Raw genomic sequence first — 14,869 nt, 5'->3', positions numbered from 1 at the left:
AAGAAAATTAACTCACTCGATTGTCACACATAACTTTATTAACTCCGTCTCCGCAATGGAATTCTCGATCGGCGTATAAATTCCACACGATACGTCGAAATCGAAGCGAATATCGTCGTTACAGTTCGAGCACAAGCGATAAGCGCGTTATTAGAGGAGAAAAGACAAACGTGTATTACTTTCGATGTTTTGGATAAGAATGATCCATCAATGACTAGCGGTCGCCGCAACCACGCGTGGCGCGAGGCTCGACGTTTTGTTACGTCATTAACTGGCGAGTTAATTAGTCAAATGACATTTTAATTGTATTAAATTAATTAATAAATTTAAATCTATTTAACGTTATCCTAAATGTAATATTTACAACCTTAAACCTTAACATATGGTAAGATCCATACCATAGAGAGAAATCGTGGAAACAAACAGTGGCATACTCTTTTTGTAAGGATACCGACCATTCCACGTACAATTCCACGTACATTTAAGCCCATAGTTCGGAAATGTACTAGCATTGAATTGAAAGTTATCGCTACAGTTTGCGACCAGGGGTCAACAAATGTACGTGCCGTGAAGGAGTTAGTTTCCGACACGCAGCGCCGATGCGGATTGTCAGGCCATGAGCGTTTCATCATGGTGGATACTCAAAAAGTTGTGCCGCTGTCTGATCCGCCACATTTATTAAAATGTCTCCGCAATAATTTATTAACGAAGGATCTTGTTTATACCATTGACGGTGTAGATAAAGTCGCGAAATGGTCCGATATTGTAAACGCCTACTACATCGATCGTAGTCTTGGCAGTTTTAAATCATTAAGAAAGCTGACGGAGGAACACGTAGTTCCCAGCAAAATAAAAAAAATGAGCGTGAGCCATTGCGTAAAAATCTTTCTAGGTCGGTGTCCAGCACAATGTGTACTATAAGCGCTATACTATAAGTACTATAAGTACTATAAGCGCTTTCTAGGGGGAAAACGCTTGTAAGACCTGGAAGCTGATAACGGCACATGTTTGTGCATATTAACGCTAGAACTATATTGGCTTTATAAACATTATCTTATGTAATATACAGTGTACTTAGAATCTAAATAACGGTTAAAAATATACTTTGTGTCTTTTCAGAAACTTAAAGATTATCATTAGCGGAGAAATATTAGGTTTGTACAGAAATATGTCTATGAGAATAATAATGTATTGCATACTTTAAATAATAAGACTATTTCGAGTCAAGAACATAATATTTCAATTTGGAATAAATTTATTAAATTATTTAATAGTATGCACTTTATCGAACGCAAAGCGGGAGATAAAGTGCGCCCCACTGTATTAGTACATTGGGTACATACCCGTAGCTTGAAGCTTTCAAAATTTTAACGGAGTATTTAGAGGACCTCCACATTTATGAATTCCGTACAAGGGATTTTAATCAAGATCCTTTGGAAAATTTCTTTGGTAGAATTCGGCAACATGGTGTTAGAAACATCAGTCCGACTTGTTCAGTATTCGTAGAATACTACAAGTCGTTATTAATTAATTCCTACATTACAAATTCAGGAAGAAAAGATTGCGAAGGCGATTATAATGTTAGTCTGTTGACTGTAAAGAACATTTTCACGCCTGCCTCTCGTGATGAAAATGATTCGTCAACGTTAAACAACGATGTGTCAGTAGTAGCAAAAGATATACTTTTGGAAAATTGTGACGCTACTACTATTAATTTAGATTTCGTAAAATGTTACATGCAAGCTTGTGCTGTATGTTGCTAAGATCTGCAAAATCAGAGGGATGTAGTGATACATTGTATGTGAGAGGTCAGCGCTATCTCCAACTACTTCTTCGACCATTTTTCAGAAAAATTACATTTTTAAAAATAAGTAAAAAGTTACGTCGCCCCCGCAAGTAATGTCAATCTGACCACGTGCCCACGGGAGCACTTAAAAAATTTTCTAATAGACGAGTATATCGTACAATGCATTAAAACGCGTTTCTACCACCAATCGTTTTCTGTTAAATTTAGAAAAGCCGATAATTCAAATGCATGGATTGCCGGAACGTGCTGTTACGTACGGCAACATGCATGCCAAAGATAAACCATCCAAATAATAATTGTAACATTATGTACAGGCATTTTAATAATTCTTTAAATTGATTTAACAGACGAAGCTCCAGTCCGGCCGCACAGTCGAGCACTTGTCGGCCCCTTGCATCTGTTCCGGGGGTACCCCAAGCCTGAGACTTAGAGTTAAAATCCCCCAGGACAAGTACCGGATGGGGAAGGCAGCGGGAGATGCATCTCCTAACCCTGTCCAGGTGCCTTTCAAAGATCGCAAGAGGCTAGTTCGGCGGCGTGTAAATAGCCACAACCGCGAGGTCCCCCCAACTCACCGCCAGGAATCCCCAACCGCGTTCTATAATAGAAAGCGGTGGGGACCCTGGCCTTCCACTCCATACAACGGCGGCGGAGCTCAGCTGGTCCCCCACCCAGATTGGGGACCCTATATGGCTCCGCCACTACAGCCAACCCGGCATCCCACTCGACCAGGTTCTGCATCAACAGATCCTGAGCCCTGGCTGAGTGGTTGAGGCTTACTTCTATAATGGGCCCGGAGGGACCCATCATAAAAGCTTTCTGGGTGGACTCCATGGCCGCCGTAGAATCGGCAACCACTGGAGCCACCCCGGGTCCCTTCAGGACCAACTGCTTCCCCTTAGGGATGACGGCTGGCGTCGTCCTCGCAGCCGCTGGGCCTGCTGCTTTGGCCCAGCGCTCTTTCTTGTCCCTGCCTTGTTTTGGGTAGCGGAGCAAGTCCGGCTACCCAATCTGTGCCCGGCTGGCCTCCCAGTGTCCGTACAGACCGGACACTTTGGAACAGCCGAGCAAGCCGCCGCTTTGTTGTCTGCACCTACACAATTATAGCAGCGATCGGACTTGTCGTCAGTGGCTGTGCAGCGCTGCCTCGTGTGCCTCACCTCAAGGCAGCGGTAGCACTGCAGGGGGCGCGCTGCAAGGGCTTCCACGCCAGCCTGGGTCCAGCCCACCGCCATATTGCCGGCAACCGCCAGTTTCCTGGTAGCGACCGCCGGGCACTGGACCCAAATCGTCCCCAGCCCTGAAGGTGCGTTCCGGATATCTCCGGTCTTCACTTACCCCTCGGAGCATCCACCGGCTAACGCGATGGCTCTAGCCACCTCCTCCTGGGTGACGGAGTCGATGAGGCCCCGGATCCTAAGATCCGCCCTCTTCGTGGGCCTCGCGACACGCACCCCGGTTCCGGCCAGAACCTCCGTCATTTTGGCGGCGAGGGTATCTGCCTTCGACGCCCCGTCGGCGCCCGGCACCTCCAGGACCGGGGCCCCTGTGACGACCCTTCTGGGACGCAGTGCTGCGATGCCGATACCGGCTAGGTCGATCTTCAATCTAGGCATCGACATCGCCTGCGCACACGTAACCCCCCGTCAGCCAGGACCGTCACCGTGACGGCCACAATACGCGGCGGACGGAGTAGTAGCGCGATCTTTATCTTCTTCGGGGCCTGCTTTGCTCCAGCACCGGGCGGTTTTCTTCCCTTAGTGGAGGGTGCAGCGGCCTTATTAGTGGTAGCGGCCTTTTTGGCCCTGCGCCCTACTACTTTTGCCCACTTCTGCTGTACAGTCGGAGCAGCCGCGGCTGGGGTGCTATTGCACCCGCCAGCCGGTTTCGCGGCCCCGGCCACAGCCGCCGGTTTCTGCGGCACTCTAGTAGCGCTCTTCGACGGCCCAGATTCCATCGACTGCTGCCGAGGCCGCGATCCTGTAAGATAACCTGCTACAGCAAGGATTGCAAATACTACAATTTTAATGTTCAACCAAATATTGTTTTCAGTGAAAGCGTAGATAAGACGAATGTCACATAAAGAATATAATCCTGCTTTAATGATGTCCATGTTGCCGTTTTTAAAAGATGATTATATGTTCTCCTCCTTGTGCGGTGAAGGTCGGCTTTCGATGTGGTAGAGTTCTCTCGAAGGAGACGACATGCAGGAGCTCTTCAATGTTCACCGAAAGCACGTGCATACGCAAACTATTTCTTCCCGGCGCGAAAGAGTTCGTTGAGCGATGGACCAATGTTCCAGCAAACTCGCCCTTTTTGGGATTGAGTTTGGATTCGATTAAACGCACGAAAGCAGAGCTGCCGATATGCTCCTGAAGCTTTGTTCGCGTACGCGAGAATGTTCACAGAATAAAAGTTAAAGTTGCCACACCACAAAAGTATATATCCACACCGCTTATTAACTATTTTTATTTACATATATATACTCAAAAGCCGAATAGTAGAAAATAGAAAGGTAGAGTTTTCGCTCCCGAAGCGCGCCGATTCAAGCACCGAAAAACGGAGGAAAAGATCGAAGCCGCGTGGTTCGATTAAAAGATTGGATAAAGCGTAAAGCGAGCGTACTGCGCGTTAGCGTGGCTTACAACAAACTGATTAGCCGGGCGCTCGCACGGAGATTCCTGATTCTTGGAATCTTCTGGAAATTCGTTCGGCGTTGCCCGCCTCTCCCCCCAGCTCCTCTGGCGCTCCGTTGGCCAGTGGAGCGACGAAGAGCGACAGCGATAGAGAGAGAGAGGTTTAACGTGCGAGCGCTCGGTATATATCGTCTAGCGATTTAAAGGCGATGTGTTTAGAGTTCGAGCAACCGCAGCCGACGTCCGAAGAGTCGAAATTATCGGTTGCTCGAGCAGTTTGAAATCCATACATCAAGTAAATCAGAATTTTTAAGTTTCAATTGTGACCCTACACCAAACGTACGGTTGCTTATTAAAACATATGTAAACTCAAACGTTGCAATTATTTGGAAAAAAACTTATAAATTTCTTAAAATATAACAAATAACATATCCAAATATGTTGAGAACTCAGGATATTTTTTATCGTTTTGTCTATATATTTATTTAAAGATTTGGATCTTCGTAATAGATAAAAGTCACTTTAGTCATTGAACATTGATAGAAAAAATAAATCTATTTTCAATGACTATAAAAGAAAATGTACATACCTTCGTAGGCGCCATCCATTGTACACACTTTTTATACATATATTTACTAGTTGAACTAGTTATAACAATTGGAGAAGAAAGAATGTTTCGGTCCTAATAAATCAGGTCTGACTGACCTTTCTCTATTAAATTCTTAAAAAACAATTTTCCACTACTACTTTTCACTTAATATAATAATATTTGATCTCAATTTCTTTTTTATTTGACGAGGGTTGATGAGAAACGGTTAATTCACCCCCCCCCCTAGAGGGGTAGTGCAGAAAAACGGCACGCTTTTCAAAAAATCTGAATGTTTGGGGACCTGTTAATAAAGTATTTGTGCGTCCAAATCCGCGAACGACGTTGACATGGAGTTACTCGTTCACCCCACAGACGGGTTTGAACACGGGAGGTGAGTTTTCCAAAAAAAACAATATTTTCGTATTTAAATGCTATTCACGGGGGAAAAGGACATCAAAACCGTGTCACTCCAATGCCTTGGACCGTACCACATGTGTTACACCCAACGAAACATCGTTCCAACCATTAAACTTGGGGTGAACCACCCCTAACTTTGGACCACCCCTGCTTAGCTCAGGGGGCAGTTTTCGGGATCGGTTGGGCTTTCATTCTTAACGTATCGAGAACAAACATGGTGAATTTCATCGCTCTTTGATGTCTGGAAGTCCTTCCTTACGAAGGGGGTTGAAAAGTCACGAGCTGTTCCACCCCCTCAAGGGGTGGCTATGGGCGTGCACGGCATGAGTGATGGTATTTCCTGGATCAGGGGAGTCCAGAGAATGCATCGAGTCCAAAATCGGAACTCTCGTCCAAAAATTGTGGATTTTAAGGGGGGTGAGGGGTTGTGAGGGGTGGCTTTGTCCGAGAGCGACTTCAAGGGGTGCATTTTGTAGGAGGCATCAAACATAGTCGCCTCAAAGGTTTTTTTGATTTTTTCACCCCCCTCCGTCACCCCTGGATCCTTCTGAAGTGTCGTTTTTCTGCATTACCCCTTTGGGGGGGGGGGTGAATTAACCCTTTGTCATCAACCCTCGTCAATGCAACTTTCCACACACCCTGAGAACACATCAAAACTAAACCTTACGAAGTTTCCCGAAGATCGGTTGAAAACTCTCGGAGTTATGACGTTTTAAAATAGTGTCCCGTTTTTTTTTTACGGCTAGTGTATTATCCCTTCTCTGCAGCAAATACTTTCTCAAAGATCAATTCTTTGAACGACAAACCGTAGCACATCTTCAGGACCACTATCGCTCAGACATAAACTTAGCTTAGATGTTCTACAAAATTCGGTATATGCTGCCGAGCTGCCGTACTATCGAGGGTTACCGGGACGAACGGTAACCATCACGAGAATTACGTTTTAGTCAACACGTGCTCGCTTCGATCGCGATAGCCCAAATTCCGTCGCAATTCGAACAAAAGCGACTTTGGAAACGATGTTCGAACAGTCTTGCTGCGGTCGCGATGACCTCGACCTTCTCGGCGGGACTCGATAACCGGCAGCGGTCAAAATACGTGAATTCATACATACCGGTGAATTTCTCAAACTTGGTGCGGATATACACACCATTTTTCCCCATTTCACGTGTGGGACACGCCGCAATAGCCAGCAGCACCTGAACAGCCACATCAAGAGATCGCTTAGCGTCGTTCAAACTGTTCATATTGAACCATTGTCCACACTATGACCGCGCTCATAAATTCGGTCGGGCAGATCATCAGCAGCAACCAATTGCCCTATGAATACGCGATTTGACACAGCGTCGAGATGTACCCAACGCTCATCTGGGAATATTTCCGGTATTCCGAGGAAACTATCGTGCATCGTGGTCAACCTGACCATCTAACACGACGTCTTTAAGTATACATATTGTATCACTGTATACCTGGTTGTTAGCGCGTGTGCGGTGTGCGATACCTTCTTCGATCGGCTACAACAATGTACACTATAAGTACAAAGTGAAAAAGTATAAACGAAACCAACAGCGCACTAGTAACGAGCGTTGCGGTAAACACACCGGACAGAGTCCCGATGTCACAATGGACCATCTGGACCTCTAACATTTCGGTAATTCTACACTCCATTATTGGAGGATACTGTTTTACCCGTCTGTACCTTTAGTAGACGGAGGATTTCCGATAACGTATCTTTTTGATCATAAACAATATTGCTGATACTGTTATCGTGTTTTGGAGTTCCAATAACACTTATGCTGTCGCAGTCTGATTCGTTAACCCTTACGAATTCAGCTTCTTCCACCTCAGATTCTTTGAGTACTGGATCTACTACGAAAACTTTGGCAGCTCCAAGGATAGTACCCGGCATCTGTTCTTTTATTGAATGCAGGTGCCTTTCGGCCCTGAGGCTAGCGCCCATTATTTCACGGGTTCGCTTAGCTAAATCAGCAGTGAGGGCATAAATGGAATCAAGCTCATACCCACTGCTATGCTTTGGCGGGTATCGCCAATCTATGTGGGCTTGAAATACCAGTGTGGTGACTGATTCACCGGCATTTGTTGCGACGCGCGCGAAGTGAGTGTGTGGCGATCGCGTGCGAGAAGGAAAGACAAAAAGGACACGGAGCCCAGACCCGAGAGAGTCAGTCGAGTTTAGCGCGCCGAACCTTGAGTTGTAACACCAATAGTTTATTAAATATAGTATTTTTCCTTTGCATAAAATCGTCCGTTGTATCTCCCACCGTTAATCCCATACCAACGAGTCGCTGCTGTTGCCCAGTAGTACACACACTTTTCTATTCCCTTCGGTAGTGTCGTCGCCGGTAGTTGCCTTGGATATCTGTACCGTCACAACATGTTGCGAGTCGGTAATAGGCCACTTATACCCAACCGATGGTAGGTTGGTTGATGTGCCTGAGTCAATCCACCCACCAAGTTCATCCATATCCGTGGTCTTTGAAGTGCCCTCCGACGTATAGTCGTATGGCTGAATCCCGACTGTCCGGCCGCTCATGTTACATGCTCGGACTAGCTTAATACGTAAGTTAAACGTCGGCTTTATCGTTCCGAGTGCCTAACCAATGGTAAATGTCGGTACAATCGATAAGTCCTGTCTTGTTTGTCACTCCAACCTTCACAACCTTTTGGATAACCACTTGGTTCCATGGACAAGGTGTTATGTTTGGAGGACCGGGAGTGCAGGTAACTTTACCTACCTTAATGTCCGTCTTTCGGACGAAATCTCTCCCGGTATTCCGCGGAGTCTGGCGTCTTTTTAACATGTTCTCTTTTTAAAAAAATGTATTTATCATCAAAATAAAACGACAGATGTTATATTCCACATCACGCCGTCTGGAATTGGTTTCTTGTGCCAACATGGTAATATAAGTAAACACCGCTACTGCGATGATACCTTTATACACTACCGGTCAAAAGTTTGGGTCCACTTCACAATGTTAATGTAATGTTCAAAAAACCATGGTTTTCTTCGTTTATTATTTTTTATTATCAATATTTATGAAAAAGTAATCATTATTTATACAAAATATGTCAACTGACAAAAAAACTCGCAAGTATTTATTTATACTTTGATTCTTCGAAATATCCGCCTTTTGCTCGCATAACAGCAGCGCACATTCTGGGCATCCTTTCAATTAATTTATGCAATGATTCCGCCGTTATTTGATTCCAGCAATTCTGTAGGAACGTCCAAAGCTGTTTTATATTAGTTGGTTGCAATTTTTTCACTTGTCTGTTCAATTCGTCCCATAGCAACTCGATCGGGTTACAATCCGGCGACTGAGGAGGCCATTCCATGTATTTGAGTTCTTTCTGTTTCTCTTTGGTTGCGATGTAATCCCGGAAAAATTTAGAAGTGTGCTTAGGATCATTATCTTGTTGAAAAACGAATCCGTGACCCACAATTCTTTTCCCTCGCGGAAAAGCATGCCATTGAAGAATGTTGTGGTCGACTTTTTTGTCCATGATACCCTCAATGTTCACAATGTCACCAACAATGTCCCCAGCAAAGCATCCCCAGACGAACACTGACCCTCCACCATGCTTGACTGTGGGGATCACACATTGGTTAATCATGCGTTCGTCAACCAAACGACGAACATATTGTCGGCGTCGTTTGTTGAAAATTTCAAATTTTGATTCGTCCGTGAACAAGACTTTAGACCGTTGTTCAGTTGTCCAATCTTTATGTTTTTTTAGCTCAATTCAATCTTTTAACTTTGTTTTATTTGCGTAGTAATGGTTTTTTAGCGGGGACACATTCTTTCAAGCCATAATTTCGTAGACGTCGCTGTACCGTTTAAACACATACTGGTGTTTCGCGCGCAGAGTTGAGTTGTTCGGGAATTTCGGGGGCTGTGAGAGAACGATTTTTCTTACTTACAACACAGATGAACTTGTCCTCTTGTTTTGACATAGTTTTAGGCCTCCCAGAACGATAAGGCCTCCCTGTTTCGCTCTTTCTTTGTAACGCTCTCATGACTGTATTTTTAGAAACATTACGTTTAGAAGCAATTTTTCGCGTTGAATAACTTTCTTCATGTAGTGCCACAATAACTGCTCGTGTCTCTACACACAGCTCTGCTTTTCGACCCATTTCTCTACGAATGAAACATGAAATATATAGTTTTATTCACATTTCAATAACTAGATGATATTTTTCGAATTACTTCAATTTACATAAAAATTTTTGTCGAACACTTACGATTTTGAATACGAAAAATGTTCTACTCAACTTTTTGCAAAGAAAAATATAACAAACAATTGGAAATATAACTCTTGGAGTGAGTTTTTGCAGCACAAGGATGTTACGCGTAATAGACACTAGACGCATCGATAGAATGCAACAAGTTATAACACGTTTATGCTCGATCTACGCGTCTCCCAAGGGCGCCCTCTCCACTCTGACACCCTCCTACACTCTGACCAGTAGCAAGACGCACGTGCTTGACAAAATCCACTGAGTAGCCGACTTAACTGTATAGCAAGTAAATCTAGTACCCCACTTGTATGTGTGGCTCTCCATACAGGTCCAATATTGTCCACAATTTCAAAATTAATTTCTTGCAAGTCTACCATATCGATGTTCAACTGAGATAACTCATACCAGGCGTTCTGGGCAGCTGGATGCACAAACAGATCTTGCAAAATCATGTGACCCTTGAATAAGTAAAGACGTACGTTTGATACGATATTCTTTCATTGGTGACAGCCACATTTCTTGATTCTTCTGAGGACATGGGTCTGTCTACAGCTTCGCTACTAGCATTCAAGATCCGTGCTATTATGGTATTCAATTCATTGCGCTGAGGGTATTATCCTTCATTATGCTCACTAGCTCTGTCCGTGCTTGTACTACATCATCGAACGTGTTCTTATCTCGTGCGGCTCCATTCCCAACCAGTTCCCCGAACCATCTTGTCATAATTTTTGCTTCATCTCTCAATCCTTGAATTCTCGCCCAATTATTTGCAATTACTTCGGCCACCGCAGCTCGTGCAATCCATTCTATAAACATGTCGAGGGCCTGCGGGTTTTCACCAGTGAATGCATCACCAACCACTATAAGAGTTAGTGGCTTCAGATGGCCCCCTCCTGAGGATAATATTCCGGCCTGTCAATTGTCTGTTCTCATCATTTGGATTGGCTGCAATGGCTGGGACATTAAAATGTTCTCCTTCTATCTCAACGATGTTGGTCCCTTCTGGAGCTATACGTAAACGATAGAGCTCTGGTACATCTGAGTGCAAATTAGAATACTCTTGGGCAAATGACTAAATTTTGTTGGCCAGGTTCTTAAGTTGTGCTTCGCCCAGAGAACCCATCAAAGCCGATTGACCGTGATATCCTGCAAATGCTTGGTCCCTGATTAGCTCTTTTTTTATGTAAGTGCATATAAAGGCTAAATCGGCATACTGCCTTACCTGAATTTGTGGTTTAACTAGAGTGCAGAAAGGATTTTGAAGCAGGTGCATAGCTTGGGTGAGAGTATCAGAAAAGTTTGTCAAAGGTACCCCCTTATTAATAAGTAGCTCTATATCAAATGTGGTCATTTTTGTGACTACATCTGCAATGATAGCAATACTAGTTACATTATTGTTGGCAGACTGCTCGACTATCCATGTCAGGGATATAGCTTCTGCTATCTGGAAGACTCCATAATATAGCTAATTGACCATAGATATGAATCCAATTTAAGTCGATGGGTCTATACATTTTAGCAAATTGAATGCATATGTTGTCGGATATGTAAGCATCTAATTGTGTATCGGGAATTAGGGCAGCAAATTGATATTTGCGGCATTGTACCCATGCCGGTGTTATGTTGGTCTCCTTTGCCAAAATGGTAATATAAGTAAACACCGCTGTTGCGATGATACCTTTATATTTCTCTAAATTTTGGTAGGTCTTTGCCTCTAGATAACCTAGTACCCTACTTGTATGTGTGGCTCTCCATACCGGTCCAATATTGTCCACAATTTGTTACGTCTTGTTACAGATCAACCTGCCGGAGCAGCTCGACAGGAGGACCAGTGTATCAAGACGCGCGTGTCAAAAGGTAAGAAACTAGATGCAATTTGGCAGCTGGGAGACAGAAGGTCTCCCTAAAACCGAGTAAGTATTTTAATAAAAGTGGATTCGCCAACTGTCCAGAGGTCTGGCGAGCGAATACACGCTCCAACAGAGCAGTAGCAGTTGGAAGGAAAAAGGGCGAGAAATAAAGTGAAGTTTCAAAACTTAAATGAACGTGTTTTTATTCAAGGGTTATATGAGCCGTTTATTTTGAAAGTGGCCTAACTCCATTTATCTTCAAATCGAGATATTTAAGGGTTTGGGTTTCAATGAATTTAAAAATATACGTATAGGATACTAATGAGTCATACTGCTTGAGTGTATCTAAGGGTGTTAAATTTATAGTTTCTATTAAAATAGTGGCAATTGTTAAGTGAATAATATGCGTTTTCTTATCAAGAATGGAGTTGGGCCACTTTCAAAATTAACAACCAGATTCATTATAAAATTTGAAGGTGCCCAAGTCCATTCAACATTATTTAAGATGCTGCAAATTGAAAAAAATACAATACTGAATTTATTTTACATATCTTTTAAACACTTCGGAAACATAATTTATGCGATTCAAAACATTTTCTAACTATATAACGTACAAAATTACAAACATAAATTTATTACAAAACAATTTATTACTCATCTACATTTTGTGCGTGTGTAAGCGATTTGAAGTGATCATGATGTTCCGGTGGTATGTTAAGTTTTATATTAATCGTCGTATCCATGTATTACACCATCCATATGTTACACCACACGTTCAAATTACGGACAAGAAATTACCTTTTAAGGATAAATTAATAGATCAAAACTAAAAAAGACCATTTCCTTGTTCAGACAATGTTTAGAAACGTTTATATAATCTTAAATACAAGAAAAAAACACACAAAAATGCATACCAGGGTCGATGTAATCACCCAGTTGGCCATATATGGATGGTGTTAACATATGGATACGGCATTAATTTGTGACGGTTACTCGGTGGAAGTGCCGAGCTCAATCGGTACGCCGGGTTCGGGAATTAGGCGGAGAATAAATGTTCGCTGGGTTGCTGTAATAAATATGTTATGTAATAAATATGACTCCAGCGTAAGCTGAAGAATAAAACATATTTATTACAGCAACTCAGCGAACATTTATTCTCCGCCTAATTCCCGAACCCGGCGTACCGATATATATACACGGCTTATGACTATGATTGATTATTGCTAACTACTTATTAACCCTTTCGTTACGGATGCCGACTATAGTCGGCGGCCGCGCGACGTCCTGTGTGGGGGAAGTGCAGTGTACGCGGCGACAGAATCGCGTTACTGTACACTTGGGCACGGGCACTCTCCGTACACCCAAAGCGCGGTATGCAGATAGTCAGGACGGTCGATTGACGTAATCGCTTAAAAGATGACCCGTGATTTCGCTGTGGTTATTTACCTTGATCGCCGATTGGGTGTCAATTGTCGGGACATACAATGATATTATTTTGTACGCGCTGTAACATTGCCGGCGTAATCAAAGCTAATGCGCCATGAATACGCGCTAGCGCTTCTTCCCCCGACTCCACCGGTTGAAGATACACCTCATTCTGAAATGATTGTAGCAAAACAAGCACAAAATGTAAGTAAGAATACAATACCTATTACAAACATAAGTAAACAATAAGAGCAACAGTCTAATTACCTTCAGAAATCCCCAAAAGAAGAAATCTAGCGGATTCATATCAGGTGATCGTAGGGGCTACGGAACAGCACAGCCGCGGCCGATCGACCTGCCCGGAAAAGCCTAGTTTAAGTAGGCGCGGACGTTTGCCGCATAATGAGCTGGAGCCCCGTCATGCTGATAGAACATGTTCTGCCGGATTTCATATGGAATATCCTCCATGAGTTCCGGCAGAACATGCTCTAAAAAAACGAGAAGTCGCGTATCATTAATGATTGCGACGCGTGTGATCCGGTGTCAGACAGAATCACGTCAGTAAAAATCTTGTCAGTCAGTCAGAAACACTCAAAGAAGAATGTTTTCGCCTCCAGACTACTTCAGAATGTTCTGGATGTATGCCCAAAATAATGGAGACGCAAGACTTGCCATTGAAGACTTCAAGCGGAGATATCCGGGCCAACGAATTCCAAGTCACAATACCTTGCGCAGGGTGGTCTATAGATTTTATACGACTGGGTCTGTGATGGCGCAAGGCAGCGAAATGGGTCGCCCAAGATCAGCTAGAAGAGTCTCTACCAACGCTCACGTCCTGGAGGCCGTACAGGAAGATGCTACCGTCAATGTGCGCGATCTGAGCCGCCACTTAAAGTAAGCCATAGTACAAGATAATTTCAGCAATGATTAATTAAAAAAAGGAATGTTATGTAATAGTAAATGTTTTTTTTTTTTTATTCTAGTATCAGTCGAACGACGGTGAACCGAATTCTGAAGGAGCACATGTTACATCCGTGCAAGTATGTTTTAAAAAAGAAGTCGGATCGAAAAATCTATACCCTTGTTTGTTCGTTATTTCTCAAAATTCCATAAATAAAAATTCTTTCTCAGGTAATTAAAAGTATTTAGTATACGAAAATTCCCTTGTCAATAATAATTTATAAAAACCATCCACACTATTCATGTATACAAGGTTTTTCGAACATTTTTCCTCTAATTTAATATACACCTCCGCTCAGAAGTATGTGGACACTTCCTTAATAGAAATAAGTATTTAATAAAAGGTGCAAATCTATCAATATTAATTATATCATTTACGTTTCGATATGTTTAGGTTGCATTAGCGAATATATTTTATTAATTGTTTCTTTTTATATCCCATTAGTAGTGATAAAAAATAATACAGAGAAGTACAGTACAGAGAAGTACACTCTTAAGAACGATCACAATGCAATTTATGAATAGAAGAACCAGAAACCTCTTTAATAAATGTAATAATCACATAATCCACACTTACAGTACTAAAACATGAATCAGCCAAAGATGCGCTTAGAATGCAATTGCCTATCGAAGGTATAGATTATATTACATCGTCTTTCTTCTTTATAATAATTGGTTTATGTAGCTTATCTGTATCGGTATAACAAAATTTTCTTTCCCTTAATCTCCTAGCAAGTTGCTCTAAAGGAAGATTGTGCGATCGAACCATTTGCTTAATTCTAGTCATAAAATTTTCAAAAGAAAATGCAGAAGATTATGAAAGTTATATACAATAAGTTCTTTGGAATAAAAAGTCGAGATGTTACGAACAAAGCAATGCAATAAATATGTGGCTTATGTTCGCCACATAGAATTCTGTCCAAA

The 14,869-nt window shown here is 42.7% G+C and overlaps 1 protein-coding gene across 2 annotated transcripts; it reads left to right on the top strand.

The window, feature by feature from the left end:
- The first annotated feature begins 11,003 nt into the window (after nt 1-11,003).
- LOC128896665 (uncharacterized) lies at nt 11,004-14,247 on the top strand. 2 transcript variants are annotated; one of them, XM_054160023.1, is made up of 4 exons: nt 11,004-11,567; nt 13,603-13,879; nt 13,969-14,025; nt 14,117-14,247. In XM_054160023.1, the coding sequence occupies exons 1-4, from the start codon at nt 11,450-11,452 to the stop codon at nt 14,118-14,120; spliced, it is 456 nt and encodes a 151-aa protein (XP_054015998.1). In that variant the 5' UTR covers nt 11,004-11,449; the 3' UTR covers nt 14,121-14,247. The 2 variants fall into 2 exon arrangements, with proteins under 2 accessions (XP_054015998.1, XP_054015997.1); XM_054160022.1 differs by lacking the exon at nt 14,117-14,247 and having other exon boundaries at nt 13,969-14,106.
- Nucleotides 14,248-14,869: the final 622 nt, after the last annotated feature.

Source organism: Hylaeus anthracinus, unplaced genomic scaffold, assembly GCF_026225885.1.
Source record: "Hylaeus anthracinus isolate JK02 unplaced genomic scaffold, UHH_iyHylAnth1.0_haploid 11940, whole genome shotgun sequence".
Taxonomy (NCBI): domain Eukaryota; kingdom Metazoa; phylum Arthropoda; class Insecta; order Hymenoptera; family Colletidae; genus Hylaeus; species Hylaeus anthracinus.
Note: the sequence above shows the minus strand (reverse complement) of the source record. Positions and strands in the feature narration are given on the sequence as shown.

Excerpts from the sequence above, each read along its gene's own strand:
- LOC128896665 (XM_054160022.1), top strand. The coding sequence starts at position 11,450 with ATGTGTGGCTCTCCATACCGGTCCAATATTGTCCACAATTTGTTACGT. Across the intron at positions 11,568-13,602 it reads CAAGACGCGCGTGTCAAAAG|ACTACTTCAGAATGTTCTGG; the intron begins GTAAGAAACTAG and ends TTTCGCCTCCAG. Across the intron at positions 13,880-13,968 it reads GATCTGAGCCGCCACTTAAA|TATCAGTCGAACGACGGTGA; the intron begins GTAAGCCATAGT and ends TTTTTATTCTAG.